Source organism: Clinocottus analis, unplaced genomic scaffold, assembly GCF_023055335.1.
Source record: "Clinocottus analis isolate CAN_PGR_092001 unplaced genomic scaffold, fCliAna1.0.p SCAF_15, whole genome shotgun sequence".
NCBI lineage: Eukaryota > Metazoa > Chordata > Actinopteri > Perciformes > Cottidae > Clinocottus > Clinocottus analis.
In genome coordinates this window covers 4546448-4567432 of record NW_027175876.1, presented here as the reverse complement: position 1 = coordinate 4567432, position 20985 = coordinate 4546448, and the positions used below count along the sequence as shown (strand labels likewise).

Here is a 20985-nt window from a genome sequence, read left to right as displayed (position 1 = left end):
TGAGACATACACGGACACTCCATTACATTACAGCTGCAACTTCATTATGGGTAATTCTAAAGAAGGTTTATTTTACACTTCAAGAAATACAATTGTCAGGAAATGTGCAAGATCTGATATTAAACGCAGGATGATAAAAGACAATGCCCTGTTCTAAAAGCAGGCCGAGTATGAAGTTCACGGGACTGCAGTCGTGTTTATTTCTAACTTAGAATGCACATCTATTGCTATTCTACAGGCAAAGGACCTGCATGCAACTTTATTAAATGAATGATTCATGTACAGACATGTTGGTTTTTTATGAACTATGAAAAAATACAATGTCATCCAGAAAATGGTACTTTAATATTATTAGAAAAAAAAACAAGACATGTCGTTCAAATTTGCTTTCTTCCCTTATTAATACCAATCTGCCCACGGGAGTCATATCATTTGTGATGAGGTAATATATTAACACTATTCGGAAAAATAAAACTGTTTTTGTTTATTTCAAGCGGAGTCGCCTTCGACAGGTGAACGTGGTCATGTCACACGCCGATATCAAAAATACACTGTGAATGTAAAGTCATGACGATCGGCCTCCCAGAGATGATTGCGTGTTTTGTATTGCAATAACATACCAAGCACCTGGCAAAGTCATCAATGGGAAGTTAACTGCACCATGGGTTAACATTAGTTTATGTTCTATCAACCTGCAGGAATAGGTTTCTGTTAGCTACTGTAGTGTGTGTGCACGTGTACTAGGGTGTGTGTGTGTGTGTGTGTGTTGGCTCATGTGGATCGGTGGGTACCTGTACTTTAGAGTTTTCCTACAAATGCTATGTACATGCATGTAAGACAGCTGCAGCCAAGCTCACTCACTGATGACGACCCACAGACACGACGCATTCTTTCCAGCTTGTTTTCCTCATCAGCGAGAAAAGTGTTAAATGCATTGATGGGAGAGGAGAGAAAGGCATTCGGCTTCCTTCTTCTTAAACTTCGATGATGTTGATAGACGGCACAGAAGCATGAAACTGCAACAGAGAAGATGAATGAAAAAATAGAATTACTATTTTACTTTCTCTTCTACCTTAAAAACATACTTTTTTACACATTTTCTGTAGATAACGCGGGAATATTATTATCGCGCATTCTTTTTGCCACGATAATATTGACGTGTAAATCTGAAATCGAGACTCCCCTTAACTGTTTTTTTGCATTATAATTTCCCCAATCGGCCTCCGTACATCCACTCTGCCGCAGACTGAACACCTTCAGGACTTTTTGCTGAGCCGTGTTCACTGTTGACTGATACGAGAAAGTTCCTGGACTCCTCCCCAGAACTTCCTCAGCTAATTTACACTTGAACTCAACATGTGTCGACATTAAATCCCAGCCAGAGGTCAACACTCGCAAAGCAAATGACCTTGATTATCGATCAGCGGCGGCCTCATTACCGAGCCGCGACTGCAGGAGATAACGGTTAGCGGATAGCGGCGGACATGCTGTGGTTTGGAGATTACTGTGATTACATCTGTCGTAAATATACTGTTTTCCATTAGGTTGCTGTTTTGAATTCTAGATGTATTTTTGTTCCCGAGAGGAATATCATTTGAAGAGGAAGGTTGCATTTCGTAGGATATACAGTAGTTCTCCTTTTGAAATGGATACAATGAATTGCTTTACAGTCTAAAAGGTCAAGCTTAACAAATAAGATAAAGTGTGGTTGCGTTGTGTTCATGCACACAGTAAAGTACACTCAAGGTGACGTTTCAACTGTTGATTGTAATGTTTACTGTACTAGTTATATACCATAAAGTAATACACATTTACATATCTGGAACTGACTTATGTCCCTGAATGAAATTAGAATTATATTTTGAATAAAAAAAGGAAACTATAAAGTAAACGTATTACCCATGAAAACGATAACCATTTATCGTCCTGGGTTTGATGTAAGATTTGGTTTGACTTTAAAGGAAAACCTCTTTTCTAATTAAACATACACGCGTATTCTCCACATGCAAATCACATTTTTTTAATCAAATGCCAATTCATGTCTTGCATTTTAATCCGGGGAACAGCTGGCTGCTTGCTGTTAATCCATTTTATGTGAGAATGTGTCAACTTCTCGTAGAAGTCTACTGCTCCATACAGCGAGCCATATTTTAGTTATTGATCAAGCATCATCTCCTGATAAATCCACCATGAATCATGGCATAGTTGAGCTCTTTGGGTTCCAGCCGGTACAGTAGAACTAGATGTACCTGTTTCCTACACATTTACAGTCATAATGTTAACACGTAAAGTGCCAAAGAGGTGGGCACTTAACAGCAGGTGGGCATTAGATGACATGTTATTCACTGGAATAAATAGTTTCTGCAGAAATGTGCACAACACAAGTCATTTTAACAGTAAAAAGTAAATGATAAATTGCTATTTATTCCTCAGACGCAATTTTTTTTTTTAACGAAACCCATCATTACCATGGAGCTGCTTTAATGTCAGAGTTGAGGCGTTCATGCATGCTGGCTCCCTGTCACTCAGAGAGCGCTTACATATACAGCTGCTTGAAGGAGCCTTTATGTGGGCCTGCATTCAGAGGAGTCGCGCTCACCTTGCTCCTCAGCAGCCCTCCGCTGTGGTGCTCCGGCGTGCTCCTTTCTGACGACGGCTTGGCTTTCTCCTTACTGTTGCTGGAGTCGTTATCCTTGATGATGTCATACTGCCGGCAGAACAGGGCAATAACGGCTATGGGGAGATGAGGGACACACACACACACACACACGCACACAAATGAGGATGGGAATTCAGTGGTGTGGCGGCAACTGTCACTCACAGACATGTCACCACCTCTTCGAACTGAGGCTGTGTTGATAAGAGCGTTTTGCTCCCTAGGGAGGCTGATGGCAGGGTCTTTATCGGAAAGCTTGGAAGACAGTATTTCTTTGTGGAGTTTGCTTTGCTACAATATGTATATAATATATCTTCAGAAACTGCAAGGGGTTCCTGTAATGAAAACTAAATAAAAGTTATTCATTTCATTATTTATTCAGGCATCATTTAAGCACTGTGCAATATTGCAGCTCTATGTCATTGTGAGAGATTCATGGTTGGCATCGTCACATTTCCACTGGTTTGTTTGGTGCTTTGATTACAGCGGCCTTTGTGTAATTTGTGAAGTTTACATTGCCGTTTATTGTAATGTTGTTTTAATGTGACACTTTTGTCAAAATTTCAGCCAAAAACACCGGCTGCTCTGCCAATTTCGTGGATGTTTTATAACGTCTTTGCAACATTTGAAGCAATTTTAGAAACCAACAGAACATCGCCACTCAGACACACTATGCATACAATATAGCAGATGAGACGCAATTTGCGTTCTACTTTTTCATTCCTTCACTTCTTTCAGACCCAGCTTAGTGAAAGGTAACACAAATAAAAGAAACAAAGGACACAGATGAGACAAATAAATCAAATAAGAAAAGGAATGAACAAACACAAGAATATGTAAACAACTATTTTTTGTAGATTGTGAAAGTTTTTAGGTGCTTCACACCTCATAAGCGTCTGTGTGTATCGTAAAAAGCACTATATAAGTTGAAACTATTATTATTATCATTAGAACTCGCAGGGAATAAGCTGACTTTAAACTGGACTGGCTGCAAACGAGCAGTCCATGATGAATGTGCCACATGAGGTGCTTCTATTCATGTACTCCCACTCGTCACAGCCTCCATGTTACTTTGGTTACTCTCATTAGTATTACTTAACATCTCTCTGGTGCTCGGGGGCGGGAAACCCCGCTGCTGGCAGCCTGTCAGATATGCCACTTCTCATCGTACCTCAACACTTCATTAAGCAGCACACTTCTCTCAAAGGAGTAGAAGCTCAGGCATGGACGGAGAATGCTCAGAAAAGCGTGATGGTGTTTTGACATCAACGTTGCAAAAAGAAACGAAAGAAAAGAAAGCCTTCAAGGGACCAGACACACAGAGATTTCCCCTTCACAGGGGCTCCTTTAGCTTTTGTTCTGGATCACTGTGCAATGATTGGCGTCTTATTGATTGGTGTGACGATGTATTTACAAGATAATATACAATGCAAAAGCTCAGTCAGGTGAGCACCAATAATCTATATCATTGAGGCTGACAATAAATACAAAACTTAGTTTATCATACTATGTGTGTGCTGTATGTACTGTGTGTATGTAAGTATTGTGTACTCTATGTATATATATGCATGTATGTCTGTAAGTATTGAATGTACTGTATGTGTGTATGTAAGTATTGTATGTATTGAATGTGTGTGTGTGTGTACTGTATGTATTGTGTGTAATGTATGTATGTATTGTATGTACTGTACGTATTGTATGTACAGTATGTATGTATGTATTGTGTGTCCTGTACATACTGTATGTATAGTATGTATGTATGTATGTATGTACTGTATGCACTTTAAGTATGTATTGTACTGTAATTATGTATGCATGAGTTTTCTTTCCCATTTTTCTCTTAGATTTTTTTACAACTCATTAATAAGCACACTGCAAACCTACCTGCCCACATGACCAAGACCACCACGATTATGATCATCTCTCCTGTTTGTAGGTGACGGGACTTGTCCAGCCCCTGCACAGTGGGGTCATCTGTGAGAGAGCACAGACAGGTACAGTCAACACAGACTCATGAATGAGAACATGTTGCCCAAACCTTTTTTACATTGAACAGATAACATATGAGATGCATTGACATGCAGTCCAGCACCATTGAAACATCACTCCGACATACTGTCAGTAAAAACTCAACATTGACCTTCACAAAAGTATTAGTCACAGATGTCTTTATTGGATTTCCTAATAATGTCAGATCTTAAACCCTCATTCTGTCGGTAATGACTTGCAAAAGTGGACACTTCCTTTCTCTCGCATGATTGTTATGCCATTTAACAAGAAATGTGCCTAAATGTGTTGGACATTACCACAAATAAGTCCTGTAGCATTAATCCTAAGTGGATTGACTAACTATCTCTTAATATCTCTTCTGTATGGAACTCTTCCAGAGCGCCACTCTTCCCAATTGCCTCTTTTAGTGAATCAAGTTGTCAAGAAGCTGGCCCCGAATGCCAGACTCTCAGCTCTCTTCACACGATTAGATTGGGGTCAATACTCTTGTGTTTTCCTAAGTCTCGGCAGTTGTGTGTATGGGAATGTGAGTGAAGAGAGGGAAGAAGAACAGTACAGTGGAAAATAGCTTAAAATTACAGAAACGTCCTTGATATTTATACGTAAAAATGAAATTCCTAATTGAGGCCAATCAGCAAACCAACGTCCATCAGGCGAGCAGCGCAAGGGTCGCACAACTTTCAACAAATTGTTTTACATTAATTATTTCACTTGACAAACGTTCATTTTTAGGTCGGAACTGAAAATGTATTGATCGTGATCTCTAAAGTCAGACTCAAATGCCCGGCCAGGACTCTGGTCGGGTGCCACCTCCTCCGAGTTGCTCCTAATTCTCACTGTCAGAACCTAACCGACTGAAAAATAAACTAATTCTACATGTATGAAGAAGAAAAAAAAAGAGTATGCATAGAGAAACTACTGGTGAAAGGCTGTTTGAGTAAGTCATTTACTCTTTGGGGTGTATTGTTCTTGTTTACCATTTTCTAATGAACCTACTTCATGTTGGAAATAAATGCTCATGTACATGTGTGTAGCACGCTGACATGCAGTATTTCATACCACAGAGTGAGTGAACAGAATGTCCTGCTGCTGTGTCATACATATTTTATGTTGCGGTGCAACGCTCGAATATGCCGTGTGATTCTGTGCTGTAGTAGAAGCAGATTGTGGTGCTGTCGGTTCATCGCAGAGTTTGTTTAAAGATAATGACTTGGCCTTCTTTCTGCTCCTCCCAAAGTCCCACGGTGTTGTTTGTGGCTGTGAACTGTGTGTGGAAACCCTGTAACAACACACCAGGGGTGCCGCCCTGATGTCATAAAGATGCAACATGGGATTTCCTCTTGCATTATGTGTCCCACAAGCTGAGCAATTTAACAATGTGATTTGAACTACACTTGAAACCAGTGCCGTTGTGTTGTCTGTGCATATAAGACATGAACAACAGATGGAAAAGTGTGAGTGTTGCTCAAAGTCAAAAGAATATTTTGCGTGTCGCGTATCTTTTTTCCATTAATGGGGGAGGCTAGGTGTAGCTTCTGAGTCAGCAAAGACAGTCGGCATCTCTTTGATGTATCACACAGTAATTGTGTCTAAGGGGACCTCCTACCTCGTTAGATTTGACTGCTCAAGGCATCCATCCTTTGAAAGCATTGTTTTTTCTTCTTCGCTCTCTTTCGGTGTGAACCCCTTTGACTGCTCAGTGACAGCAGGAAGCATTTTTACCGCCTTCGTGTCTTTTATTTGGGAGTCATTTATATAACGTATCTGGATATGTCATCACGGTTCATGCTAATGAGTACAGCTTTCATCACAGATCTCCGTCTGTAAGCAAAAGGGAACCACTTTCAGTGTAATTCATCTTACATTGTAACTCGCTTATATTTGAGGAAGTTTCCTTAATTCTGCGGGAATCATGCCTCAATGAAATTGTATTTGAGTTCTTCAAAATATGTTTAGCTTGCAAATGCAATACAAAGCCATTGCTTGAATTAGTGGAATACTAATAAACTGCTGACATACAACAGAAATTGATCTTAAATAAACTGCTCCTCTGACGACATGCCTCACTTTTGAAGGGCACGCAAATATATACTCTGATTAAAAGCTTTCCATGGAACTAATGAAATTGAAGTAGACAGTGAGACATATTGATCCTGGGAAAATAAAAACCTATTTTAATTCAAATTCCCCAGCAACATGCGGCATTTGTCTTGCCAGGAAATACTTCATATGAAATAGATTGGGGCACTAATATTTAATCACATTATGAAAGAGAATTGCATTGTGGGCAAAAATAAAAGCAATATTGATTCATGGGTATCATAGCTCTATCTCTTGGGAATACCTGGGATATACTGCAAATCAATTTAGTTTCAATTGGAGGCACTTGGCTGTGACAAAGGAGCTCTAAAACGGCTCCGTGAGGCCGCAGCCAACGAGATTAAAAAGACTTTGGAACGATGGCCGACAGCAAGATCCTAAACAAAAGTTCCATATTACATTAAGGCGCATTTCGTTGGGTGATGAATACATATATTGCTATTTTAGGGGGACATTTTGAAAACATCCTTTCAGAAAGTGGAAAACAAATGACATTTTCATAAAACACCAGGAATTTGTTTTTAAGGGTTGTGAATCAATATTTTCAAAAAAAAACGTTTTTCAAAACCTGGATGAAGGAGAATTTATTCTTTGTAATTGATGGAGTAAAAGTAGATTTCCAAAAGTATATCAGCTGCTTTTTAGAACATGTTATGTGTGTGTATGTTGTTGTGATCTACTCACTGCATGTTACTTCTTTATGTTCTTTTACTGATTGCACTCGTGGGGTGATTTTACATAATTAATTAGGTCACTTTGGCAGACAGCATCCGAGTCCAAATTTACGACGGCACACTGTCAAACATGAAAAGAGAAGTTGAGCACTAAACTTGACAAGAGTTGCGGGAAGAAAATGGGATTAGAGTTTTAAACCGAGGCTTTAGAGGTCAGCAGTGCTGTCCTTAGATTTATGGAAAGCTGACACTGTTTTTGTAAGTAGAAACAATCAAACACCTACAAATAACGCTAATCCATTTTGTGGGCTGTTTCTCTGACAACTTGGTCCATTCCTCATCAATGTTGCACATTGAGTCCTTTCCAAGAGTCTTTGCAATGGCCATAAGTTAAAAAATGACATTGTGCAACATTTATCAGGATTTCAATTGATGTTGATGGTTATTTAGGTTTCTAAAGTCCATTGTTTTTAACTTCAAATATAAGTACAGAAACATTTCCATAGTATTTCATGTGCAGCAACAGGAGAAGAGTGTAATGTCAGAGTATGTCTTAGCCTAATGGACAGTGTGCACGCCTGTTTCTAGACCAATGTCAAACGTAAGCTGTCATTATTGTAAGAGTTGAAGTATTTGTCCCATCCCATCAACATGGCGGACGCAGAGAAGATGTACAAAGGAATTCTGACTCGTACCAACTGCTGACGATACGAAACAAAGAGCCTTTTCTCACTCCTTCCTCATCTGTGCCGTAAGAAATTAACAGCGACTGAACCTATGCTCTATAGGTGATGGTCATATTTCCTCAAGTACATGAGCATATACACTGAATCCAAAGTGCCTCAAAGTGGCTCCGGATTCCTGATCCGGCACCCAGAGTGATATAGAGTTGCATAAATTCGGAGGAGCTTGCCTGCAGCCATGCTTGAAGACTCCGTCAATAATGAATTGGTTTCTAAGAAAAAAATAAACCTACATAAAGCCCCCTCAGAGAGACGCCGTGAGAGGAGGCTTCAGGTTACTTGCCTGCGCCTTCACTGTACCTCATTATTAATGTCCGTGTGCTTAAACGCATTCAACAGCCAGAAGAGGCTTTTGAGCAACAGCAGAAAGTCATCTGTAATTGGCTGCTCCCGTCTGTGCCCTGGGGGTGAGGGGGGGGGGGGGGGGGTGAGAGGCCTAAGGCTGCACCATGCACTGCAGAATGAACAGCAACCCATTGCCTTACATAACACAGTGAGATGTAACCCTGTAAACAGATGCTGCGGTGACCAGTTTGTGACCCCATCAATTATACGGCGTTCAGACGAACTTCATAGCATCTAGTTGACACTTGACGCGAGACTTTAAACCAAAAACTAACAAACTAAAACAATATCTGGCAGTTAAATGACCTTTTTTTTTAAATATGTACAAATCCCAGAAAGACATCAAAACACACACTTATTTGTATCCTACTAAGAAGTGCGTATTTAAAGCCTGATGTAGCTTTACATATACATCATCATTAAATAAACTATTAAAAACACGTAACAGAGCCACACCACTACAGTCGGTCATGTATTTCTTCATTCAAATGAACATTTCATCTGTAACAACTCCACATTGCATTTTTAAGTTCTAACGATCGCCAGCTATGGATCACCAGGAATCTGGCTCCTGATATTCATAGTCACCAGTGTATGAATCCTAACAGCCTCGGTGACCTCTTGACTTTTCATACACGTGGCGCCATTCTCGTGGTAATTTGCTTAATATTTTTTTTATATTAACATGTGACATTCCCATCAGCGTTAGCTGTTTTGTGTTTAGAGCAAATTAACAAATGGATGCAGAAGCCAGTAAATATTACCTACCGAACATTAGCATGTTATAATTGTCACTGTTAGCATGGTGGCACGCAGAGCTTATGTAGCTCAAAGCCCTGCTGAGTACCATGGCAAAGAGCTATAAACTGCATCTCTGAGTGCACAAACAATGTCAGCAGGATAGATTCATTGTTGGCTTAGTGTTGTTAAAGGACAGGATAATATCATTGAACGTTTATTAGAGTAGTAGTATTTGAGGAAACAGGAGCTCTTACCCTTTAAATCAGGCTTTGTTTTTGTCCTTGAACACACAGAGACTTTTTTTTTTGAATAGACTTCACCCCAGGTGATTTTCATTATCTGTGTCTCAGAGCAGCTTACCTTGGTTGGAGCTGTTGGAGGGGAAGATGTCTGTCTTCTTGAGGGTGCGGAAATGGACCTTCTTGCTGGCTTGGCTTTCCCCATAGAGGCCGATTGACTGCACCTGTATGACGTAGTCCGTCTCCTCCTCAAGGTCCCAAAGGACACAAGAGCGACTGGTGGTGTTGACTTCCCGGATGAATCGCTGCATGTGTCCTTCCTGCCTCTGGGGATTGGAAGAGGGATGTAATAATCAATACATTAGTCTATGGGGTGATCGCCCTCCAATGTGCCCCCAAGGTAGACCGTCTCCTCAGTAAAGAGTCTCGTAGTATAAATGTCATCTTTATCGCATTACACAAAAAGCTAAAAACAATTAACCTATTTTTTTGGGCCGTGGTAATATGAGACCAACCAGAACATTTCCAAGGTGGTGGAGAACGACATGCTGGGTACTTCATCATATTAACAGTTGGCTATTTTGTCTCACCATATGGAGTCTTGACTGTGGAGTCAATATTTTGAATAATTTAGACCGCAAGTGCCTTGAACCACATGCTTTCACAGCCTCAGACTTTGTCTTCGACCTCTGAGAACATTATTGGAGCAATAAAGACCCAAAGCTGTGAAAATGATCCCTCCTGCTTGTATGCAGGGCTCCTTGCAGTGGCTTTAGGCCAGAAGTCTGTGTTTTATGGCCCTGTTTGACTGAAAGATCTGACAAAACAACTTGTTATTCTCCGTGAACATTGAATGATGTAATTCTTAAACCACCATACCAAACGTGTTGAGATTCTGCTGCATATCAAGAGGTGTTGAGGTGTTGTAAATAGTCCTTCAGTTACTGAGTAAATAGCAGAGTTAAATGGCTCCATGATGTTTTGAGTTGTATAAAGCAGAAACACGATTTTGGCACCATATGCCATTGAGCCGTTCAGGATTAGCCTTCATCGGTTTTCCTATTTTAAGCCGTGTTTCCCTAAAAAAATTCAAAGCCGTTTGGCAGCTTCACCTAGTCCCGCTGCACCCCTTGTTTTCTCTTGACAATTTGTTTTATTCTGACTCCAGGCTTGAAGGCGATATTTAGTCAGCCTTTCTGCACGCTAAGCAAAGCTTTGAGGGTTTCCCAAGAATGTGCATCCAGACAAAAATACATCTTTATTCACCCGGGAACGTGTGCACACAGTACTTACTCAGGGTGTTGGACAAACGTATGATACTCATGTTTGCTGAACACACAAAAACCCTCAATGGACTTCTGTCTGTGAATATATTATCTTTTCATTATTTCAAAATTCTGCCATTCACCCCCATTTTATCTGAACGTGCTCGACAGGCCATTGCAACCGTGTCACACGGTGGAAAATGGATTCCAGGTGCACTTCTTGATAATGGCTTCATGGCGCGCCAGCAAAATGTCAACAGACACGACGACGGCTCAATGCCAAACCACAAATGGGAAAAGCCAAAAATAAAACGAATGCCCTTTTCTGAAACACTTCGCTTAAGACCCATGTCTATAATAACTACACTCATAATGCTTTTTTCATTATAGTATGGCCCCCCATGTATGTTATACATGGGGGGCCAGTTCATGGCTTACCTGTTGAGAGATAGAGAAACCAATTATTATATCTCCCTCTGGAACCTCCCAGGAAACAGTTGCCGAGTCAGCCCGCAGGTGCATGACGGACACATTGACGGGAGCTGGTGGCCGGTCTGAAGGAACGGAAAAACAGAAATGGAGAGGTCTGTTAATCCATCCACTCGATATTAAACTATCCATATGTGTCCACGCTGCATCTGCAAAGTCTCAACTATTGTGTTGGCCCTCTGAGCTCACCGCAGGTGTCTCTTTTTAATTACAAGGGAAGTATTAAATCTCCGGATCTCATGTTTGGAGATGAATTAGGAAACAGGAAATGCAGCAGAACTCTGGGAAACCGGCCCGGTTGTGTAATCTTGGTTCAATAAACTGAAGGGGCTCATGCGTTCAAGGGTGAATTTCACTTCAAGTACAGTCCTGTTATTTCTTTTTATCTCCAGATACCACTGCCAATGTGTTCTGATCCACCGTCCTCAGACCAATAAACCGTTAGGTTTGCCACCTCAGCTGCATCATGCAGGAGAGTCACTCCTATTACTTTCTTAGCCGATGCGTAATCTGGCTAGCTTTGACATTTAAACAAACAGACATTCGTACGGTCATAATCACAACGGTCTTAGTGAACATGTACGTGTATTTTAATGAAAGGTCAGTTACACAAGAGTATATCGACAGTAGCAATGCAGGTAAGTTATAGTCACATGTTTAAATAAACTGCATGCTTGCATGTTATTGTAAACCTGCCCAATTAGTAAAAAAAAAATCATATGTAACAATAGACATGTACACCAAGTATGTATACATTTTTCCTCCTCGCCTCCTAACAGCCTGGTCTGTCAACCCGACCGCACAGTAACCACAGTCTCTATTTCCCGTCCCGCTCGCTCAAACAGGTTCACATTTCTTCACCCTGCCACTTTGCGGCCATCTATCATGATTTGGATGCCGGTGGAAGCGTTGATTGCAAAATGGGACAAAAGCCTGAGAAGCAAAGGGCAGGAGAAACAGATTGTGATAGATCTAATAGAGGGCATGGTACGGCATCAGTCTCCAAGCAATCGCTCGGAGAAGATGGGATTTGCCGGGTAGATGGGGACCGAGAGGCCATACCCAGGGAATTTGTTAACGCGGGTGTAATGGACTTTACGTGTCGGCGCAAACAGTAACTGAAGCAATGTTGAGGCGGTCAAGTGTGTGCAAATATCTTAAGCTATCATGTGAGAAATAATGACAAAAAGAATTGTTTCATATGGGGATGGCATCAGAGAACACAATACATAATACACACTTAGATGCTTTTCCTAATGAGATGTAACTACATTATCACAGCTGCTCATCAGTGGTACGATTCCTTGTCACAGCTTTCTCTTCAATTTTACGACAAAGCAATTGTCCAGTCAATGTGTAATCGCTTTCATCAACCAGTATAACATGAGTGAAATAACCCATAACACAGTTATCTTGAGATAACAGCCAGAGGCATGTGCTGTACACCATATGTCATCCAAAAAGTGCACTTGAGAAAGAAAGATGAAACGCCAAATGAAGAAATTGAGCGCCATTTCAAATGATTTCCCATTTCCTAGCTCCAGGACCCTCTCACATCCCTCTGTTCTTATCTCCCAATGTCTCCCCTTTTTATCTCTCCCTCGCTCTCTCTTACCCTTCTTGCACTTGTGTCTGTTTTTATCTCGGAGACAATCAATGAAGGCCTCTGTGTTCGGTGCAAGAGGTGACATTGAGGACGATCTTAAGACCCTCCGGTCAGACGAGGCTATCCGTCTCCCTGCCTCGGCCCTCGTGGCATTATGAACCGCAGGGGGAGGAGGTCGAGGCCAAACACAGAAGCCTGAAGCTCAGTTCCTGCTGCTCATGACACGCTCAGTGATTGGTTTGTGGATGGGAGTGATGAACAAAAGGCCATGAGTATGGCTTAGCCTGACAAGAGGAAATTAATGTCACTACTGTAGAGAGAGTGGGGAGAGAAGAGGGCTTATCTGATGGGAAGACTGGTATCAATAGGTTAAGAGGTCACCTCTGTCTCATTTTGTCCATTTAATGAGAAGGTTATTTATGAAAGCTGGTCGTAATGTGTTAGCATAGACGTACAGAAGGTTAAGAGGGACAGTCACATATGATATGCATTGTCCTTGATCTTTGGAGAGCTATGGGAATGAGTCATACATCCATTTACAGTAATGGCTTCTCTGTCCTTGTTCCTAAATGACTTCATATTGTGTGTCATGAACATGTGAAGATCATGCTAATTATCTTATAATTGAATCTATTATTTGTACGTTTACATCACAACATGCTGGGACATTAACTTGCTGAATTCTAAAAAAGATAATCAACAAATCCGCCCTGAGATGTTGCATATGGCTTTGACTCACTAGGATTACATTTTTGTCTACACATCTCATTTCAAAATGGCCACAATGGACAATTGCATTTGTAAAAGCCAAAAAGAAGCTTTTTTTTTTATTTTTGTAACTACCCAATACACACATTACTCAAAATAACGAGGCTATTTATCATCAGGTTCAACATTGATCTAAGACAGGACACATTCATTTCTCCTGAAGCCTGTTTCAGTAATGAGGGTAAAAGACAGCCAAGCATGGGCAAAAATCAAGCAGCCAGTGGCCATAAAGCCATGTCAGCGGCTCATTTACTGGTGATGGAGGAAGTGATGGTTCAGTTAAAGCAGGCTATGAATCATCACTAATGTATAAGTGCCTCCTTCTTATATGGGGTTGTTGCCATTGCAGGCAGTTGAGCAGGACAAGTATATTTGGGTGAGGCAAATGTTTGAACATTATCATTTATACAAACTAGCATTGTTGTATTTACCAATTTTCTATTTTAGAATAAAAAAAGGAAGCTCTCCAAAAGGAAAAGAGCAGAAAACAGATGGCGTGATGGAAATATTTGTATTGATTTTAAGTCCAATAGTCCAATCGTCTTCCCCATGTTCCCCTCTAGCATGTTTGATGTCCCCTTCTGCAGTGATAAGTGTCATTGTGGCTAATTCAATATGTGTTGTCGGCCGCGTGTCCCGAGTAAGCCCCACTTCACACTGCGCCACGTAAAATCTGAGATCAAACAGCAATAGGTCACAACAGCCGAGGCGTGCGTCTGTGCAAACAAATGGTAAGACCCTCTTTGGATGTGGGCGCGCTGCCAGGATGAATCATAGCGTGTAGCCAAAGCCCAGCGCATTAGCCACTCCGCGTCTATCCGGAGCGCACAGCGAGATAGTGAAAGTGCTGCTGAATCTCTGAACGGCTGACGAGCCACGTGGAAAGGAGCCCAGTTTGATCAGTTAGAGCGAGGTATCTCATATTTTGCCCTCTGTATTTGCTTGCGAGGCACAATTGCTCGATATATCCTGATTTACAGTACGCACGATACGTTGAAGACAACTTGTGCAACTTTTGATCAAACGTTACGTTGCGTAACGATGACGCATTGATGAGACGGAAAAATATTTGATGCGAGTAGAAAAATTGAAAATCACCTGCCAGATTTACCAGGAGCCAAATTTGACAGATGACATGACGTCGCTTTAATTCCGCCTGAAGAAAAAGCGTTGCGGTGAAAATGCAGGGCCGATGCAGAAAGCAATAAATCTGCCTCTTTGTGTCTTCTATATGCGTCTCATGTGGGTTATTAAATAAATGCACGTGGGACCAAATGCACATTTACACTTAGGGAGGTTCAACTTTCTGTTTTGTATCTGGATGCTAAGCATACACACCGGCACATATATAGCACAGCTTTACCTGAACTATTCTCCAATCTCTATCAGAAATCTTCTGCAGTCCATACAATCTTATTTAATAGTGTCAAATCACAATAGAATTATAAATTATACACTACGGAACAGCACAGACAACTTGGTGGTCTTGTTTGTATTCTGTTGAATCAGAGATCTGGTGTCATAAGTCAAGGGAAGTGAGACCTCCCCGTCTTGCATAAGGCATCTGATGGGCAGGTGACAGCCTTAACATTTGTCTGTGAAACACTAATGTTCAACTCATTAGACACAATTCTTTCTTTTGAAGGATTTTCCAAACAGTTTCTCTACTCAAAAAACTAATTTACTGTTAAAATTGTGACAATTTGTCCTGTGACTGCAGATATTCCAGACAAAGAGAAGAAGCTGTTACTTCGTAATTTCACAAACAATGCCAATGACACAAATGAGTGCTCAGCTCATTATTCCACAATAAGTGTTCCACATGATTGACCGCGCAATAAACTCACAAAAGTGCATAATTAATATTGCTTCAAACATGTTTAAAATGGAAAACACTATAGTTTACCAACGTTGCAGAATGTAATGATCATGTTTCAGGCTAAATTACCTCCAAGCTGGCGGCATGTTGAAGAGCTGCTTGTAATGTCATCCTTTTCTAAAAGGTATGCTACTTAGTCCATTAAGAGATAATATATTCAGTGACATTTTATAAATAAAGGCAATAACTCATATCAGGTGTCGTGAACTTTGATGTGTTGCCCAGTGAATCTTCAAACGGCTTCATCTGGATGCGTTTCAAACCACGCCGTGGGAAGTCTAAATGTTCTGCTCTGCACACCGGGAGGTTGTCGCACAGCTCCTCACAGGCCCAAGTGTTGCAAATTGTCTCGTAGCAGAGTTCTTAAGCAATGCCGTGCTGGTTTTATCACACCCGCGGCACTCCCTGCCCCCATATTAACTTTTTTTAAGACCATTTTTTAACTCCTTTTCGCTTCTGAGGTCCTGTCTTTCTTTCACATCAATATTCATGTGTGGGCGGAGTGACTTCATGTGATCTTTAGTTAAATATCTTACTGTACTTTATTATCTATCCAGTGCAGCAACCGCAGTATGAAGTACAGCTTTCTGGATGGATAAAGATGGACGGACTTGTCCAGCCAGTTGTGGCAAAGGCCGGTGCTTGTTCTTACATTTCAGAGCCTCTCGACAGTCGAGGCACTGCTGTCCCTTCCCTTCGGGACACTCTGTCTTTTTTCTCATTGACTCAGAGGCTGTGAACCGGCAGCGGGACAAGATGGGACCTGGTGGCACTCTGAGGTTAATATAATCACTGGCCAAACCCCAATGCTTTGCAGCAGCAAGCTTTACTTCATACCAAAACTGTAAAGGCCATGCAGGGGCACATCTATGAACCATTTATTTATAGTTTGTACCATTCATTTTGTTGGCTATATGCACTGCATCCCCCCCCCCCCACACACACACACACTATAGTCTGTATTTTCTCTTGGTGTGTAAAGTGTCTTCTGTGTGACAGATACAATAATGACAACATGAGCAAACATTGGCCCCCGGCGCAGAACGTCTATTTGTCAAGAATGTGTCACAAGATTTATGAAAAGCAGATTGCCAATTTGAAGAATGATATGAGCCTGGCCATCCAAATGAATCCAATAAATTATAATTCACGTGTGCCTGTGCTCTCTCTGGTTGTTGGGATTTCTTTTTCGAGCATTCTTGATCCACCAAAGAAGCGTCCTATTAAGTTTAGAGCTGCATCCCATAGTCTCGTAGCATGAAGCTGGCAGTAATGAACACACACACATTTATTTCCTGTTACTTTGAAGCTCATCGCAACAGCCACATTTTATATTGATGAGTGTCATGTTAATTATTTGATTCTTTTCCCGGTCTTGCCAGCCCCATGCAGAGAACTCCGCTGAGATCAAAGATGCCTTCGCGTTTCACATGTCAGCGCAACACATGATAAAAGCTCTGGATATGTGTATCAGGCAGACGCTGCAGACACCCACAGTGAAGGGCCAATCTGATTTTCACAAGGCGCTATCACATGTAAGACTTGGTTCCCTGGAGAGGCGAGGGGAAGTGATAGAGACAGGTTGATAAAAAAGACAGAGATACTGGAGATGCACAGGTGCAGAAGCATTTCTGCGACAGAAATAGGGAAGCTTCATTCACGTTGAGCCTGAAGCTGAGCAGGCAATGGAAAGAAAGACAAATTATTATGGGAGCACATACACATACACTCTCTCATGTTTGAAAACGGCGTTGGTTCTGCAAATTACTTTTTGATAGTACATCATATCGAAAAGAAAAGTGAATAGCCCATATATTTTGGGCACTTGCAAGACGGTTTACATATGTTCACATCATTCAGTGGTGTCATGATTTAAGAATGAAATATTCTCCCTTTAGTCAAACCAGTTTGATTTTGGCAAACTGCCGAGGTTACTCAAGCAGTATAGCTATGAATCTAAATGTAAAGCATACAGGGTAATATCAAATAGACATGAACAGCCCATCTTTAACCGAAACATGATTGCAATGCATTGTATGCAGGTGTTACTAGATGAGTGATATTAGGTGAGATGAGCACCAAAAAAAACAACAACATACTATATGTATTGTTTGATGTTTAAAAAAACGAAAGGTTTAAGTGCATCATCAGATGCATGTTAAAATCCAACAAAAAGCCTCGTTTGACTATCAACCAGTAACAGCTTTTTGACACATTGAACACGGCTAATGGCGCATTTTACAAGGCTACAAAGTGCACAGTGATTGATTTGACTCCTCGGCTGTAGAGGCTCATACTCACTTGCTGCTACCAAGAACACGTCGCTGCCAAAAAGCAACAGGACCACGGAGTTGAGCAAAACGAGCAGGCGAGCCATGTCTCGGCGGGTGTCGTTGCTCTTCTTAGATTATAACGCAGATCTGCTCGAAGGGCAACTAAATACCGTCAGTTCATCTTCATAACATGTTGACGGAGGACTGAGCGGCTCCCGGCTGAATCGGCTGAACTCGAGCTGGTCAGTAAGTAGATAACCAGTGAAAGTACGTGACAAACGACGTCCTCACAAACATTTTTGTCGAGCCCGAAGGCGGATTCTTCAGTGAGGGTTTAGATCCACAAGTCCCCTTTCCTAGTGGCCCGAGGTAAATGTGTGACGTGCATCATCCCCGGGTGCACGGAGAGCTCAGGTATGAACAGGGTCGTTGATAAAAAAAATAAAAAAATTTAAAAAAAAATGACGCTCACAGGCTCGTCGGTCCCCTCACGCGCCGAGGGGACGCCGCGAGGCGATCCAGCACCACGGACAGCGCCTAAGTTTTCAGACTGCCCTCGTGCTCAGCAGCTCGCTGTTTTACGGCTGTTTTATTCACGCACGCGGGCTGGGTACGACCCCTTTTTTTTTCCCGAAAAAAGCCCCCCTCCCTCTCGCTCTCCCGAAAGCAGCCCGGCAGACCCTCAGGTTTCTGACACTTTGCCTTTCACCTCGAGTGCACGCGCAGCAGCATCCCGTGATTCATCATGTCCCACGTGTCAGCAGCGACGTGCGCCTCACCTGACATACAGCTGCTTTGATAATGTTCCTTTTGCGATGCCGGAGTCTCAAATCTAGCGCAACAACGTGTGTTCGTATACTTGAGTGTTTTCGTGTCGTGTGGAGTGACGTTTGGGGGGCTCCCCCCCCCCCCCCCCGGACACAGAGTGTTTGAGGCTACCAGAAAATACCCCTAAACATAAAATAGTGGTGTTGCGCCACTTCATTGAACTTGTGGTGAGAAATGCATGAAGTGTTTTCTATTTAGCCAGTTGTCCGCTTGTGTTCTGTATACATCCTCAGCTGCAGCAGGTCGCGGTGCTTCTCACCCATCATACATTGCGCAACCCCCTCCCTCCATCTCTCCCTCCCTCCCTCTTCCTTCCTGAGACACATCATGTTTGTTATCAAGAAGATGAATCATGTCGATAAGCTGAGTGCATTGCCTCACGGGACAAGCCAGTGCTTGTCTATATGGGGAATCTGACAGCACACACAGGCTGCTGCGGTCTTTATTAATGGCATAAAGAAGAAGTCATCAAATGTCTTGGAGACTTTCGGGAGAATTATATGAATCAGAAGATGAGAGGATATGGGAATCCCATCATGCAAGTATGATATCACTAAAATGAAAAAAGAAGCAAAGAAACTCAGAAGACAAAAGTGTTCTTTGTCCGTTAATCAATCAAAGCCTTGTGTTGGTTAAAAAAAATATAGTTTCCCCTTTTGTGTGTGTTGTCATGTGCTCATCAGTCCCCTGTGACACATTTTTGATTTTCTCAAAGTGTTAAAGTCATATTTTAGATATTGGAATCATCGCGACAATTATTTCACATTAAACTCAAAATGTGATAATGGAAGTTATTTAAAAACAAATTACAGTTGTGTTTTTCCAAGATGCCAATAAATCAGTTCATGAAAGAGGTTACATTGTGCGAATGAGGCTCCATTGAACAACTTTCTTTTCACCTTGTGTGTTAAGCAAGATTGATCCTCCAGTTATTTATTGAGTTCCTCGGTAATACAAAATCTATTGTAATTTTCTTAATGCAAATGTCATTTTAAAGTTTCCAGGTTTTCAGTTAATTACACAATAATCAAACTCAGGATAAAATAATTATAACAGATAATTATGCAGTGACGAGTGATTTGTGCAACGTCATTCTTTGAAGAATATTATGTTGATTTTCAGATGAGAGAGGGTTCTTGGCTGACCGCCGCAAATAAGTCCTCTTGCGGTCTCTTTTGAGTCCTGTAAGACGTCAGCCATCCTCGGATCCCACATTAGGCAAACATAACCCGGTGATGTAGCACTAGCCCCAAAAGCTTTAGCAGTAACATGAGCCAAAGTGTATGCAAAGTCTGGCCAGCATTTCTCGTAATACTTTAATCACTGGTTCTCCACACAAAAAAAGAAATTAGGATCAAAAAAAAAAAAAGAAAAAAAAGCCTATTTCCGCCATACACACAAAAAAAATGAAATTAGTTCAACCAGCTGCCCCAAAAAAATTACGATTAAAAAAAAAAAAAAGACCAATTTTTTTTTATTTTTTTTTTGGTCCTATTTTTTTTTTTTTTTTTTTTATCCTATTTTTTTTTGGGGCGGAAATGGGCTTCCATACTTTACTGACTTGTTGGAATGCAATATAAAAAGCTTGTATCAAGTCAAAAACAACTTCATCATTTAAGATCATCTCACTGGAAAAAGGCAGCAGACAACAAAGTCATTGTTTTACATGAATCAACATATTGAGGAACACCAAGAGCAGGAATGGAGGGAGCATCTTTCTGCTTCATATTTCTCTTGACCAAACAAACATCTTCCAGCCATAAGATAACTTTCTTTACTCAACCAAAAGCAGTCAGAAGAAATAGCTGCTAGTGAATAGAATTAAGTGGAGATTAGAGGTTGAGTTTTAACAGGTACCTCTTAATATCTTAAGTATATAAGATATATATTTATGTTTTTACAAGGTGTAGATAATCATTGGTAATGAAAGAAACGAGAGAATGTTGGAACGATAATCAAAGCACATCAATCCTGCTGGAAAGTGTGCTTTAAGGAATTCAATGAATGACTCACGATGGAGCCACAGCGATAGCAGCACTCAGGCTTGTGGCTTTTTAGTTTTGCTCAGCAGAACTTCAATGCACTTCAATTCATGCTTCATTCTAATTTTGGGTTGAGTTGTTTGTTTTCGTCATAATTGCCAACTGCACCAGCAGCCCCTGTTGCTCAGCTGTATTCCTTCATGTTGTGTGTAATTTGGGTAAAACACAGAGTTCTGCTGATTGAATTCAGGCGCTGTGCAAAAACAAACAAAGCTGTCACTCTGTGTGTGTGTGTGTGTGTGTGTGTGTGGGCGGGGGGGGGGCACCAATTGTGACTGATTATTTGTGTGATACCGTGTCAGAGTTACACTCCTGGCAACACATGCA

The 20985-nt window shown here is 41.3% G+C and overlaps 1 protein-coding gene across 1 annotated transcript; it reads right to left on the bottom strand.

Annotated features, from left to right (window-relative positions):
- Positions 1 to 18434, bottom strand: fndc4a (fibronectin type III domain containing 4a). The gene is made up of 6 exons (XM_068577110.1): positions 17817 to 18434; positions 11212 to 11327; positions 9630 to 9834; positions 4541 to 4630; positions 2600 to 2733; positions 1 to 1016 (listed from the first exon to the last, which is right to left on the bottom strand). The coding sequence occupies exons 1-6, from the start codon at positions 17890 to 17892 to the stop codon at positions 975 to 977; spliced, it is 663 nt and encodes a 220-aa protein (XP_068433211.1). The 5' UTR covers positions 17893 to 18434; the 3' UTR covers positions 1 to 974.
- Between the last annotated feature and the right edge of the window lie 2551 nt (positions 18435 to 20985).

Excerpts from the sequence above, each read along its gene's own strand:
- fndc4a (XM_068577110.1), bottom strand. The coding sequence starts at position 17,892 with ATGGCTCGCCTGCTCGTTTTGCTCAACTCCGTGGTCCTGTTGCTTTTT. Across the intron at positions 9,835-11,211 it reads GTTTCTCTATCTCTCAACAG|AGGCAGGAAGGACACATGCA; the intron begins GTAAGCCATGAA and ends TCCAATCCCCAG. Across the intron at positions 1,017-2,599 it reads GAGGGCTGCTGAGGAGCAAG|TTTCATGCTTCTGTGCCGTC; the intron begins GTGAGCGCGACT and ends TCTCTGTTGCAG.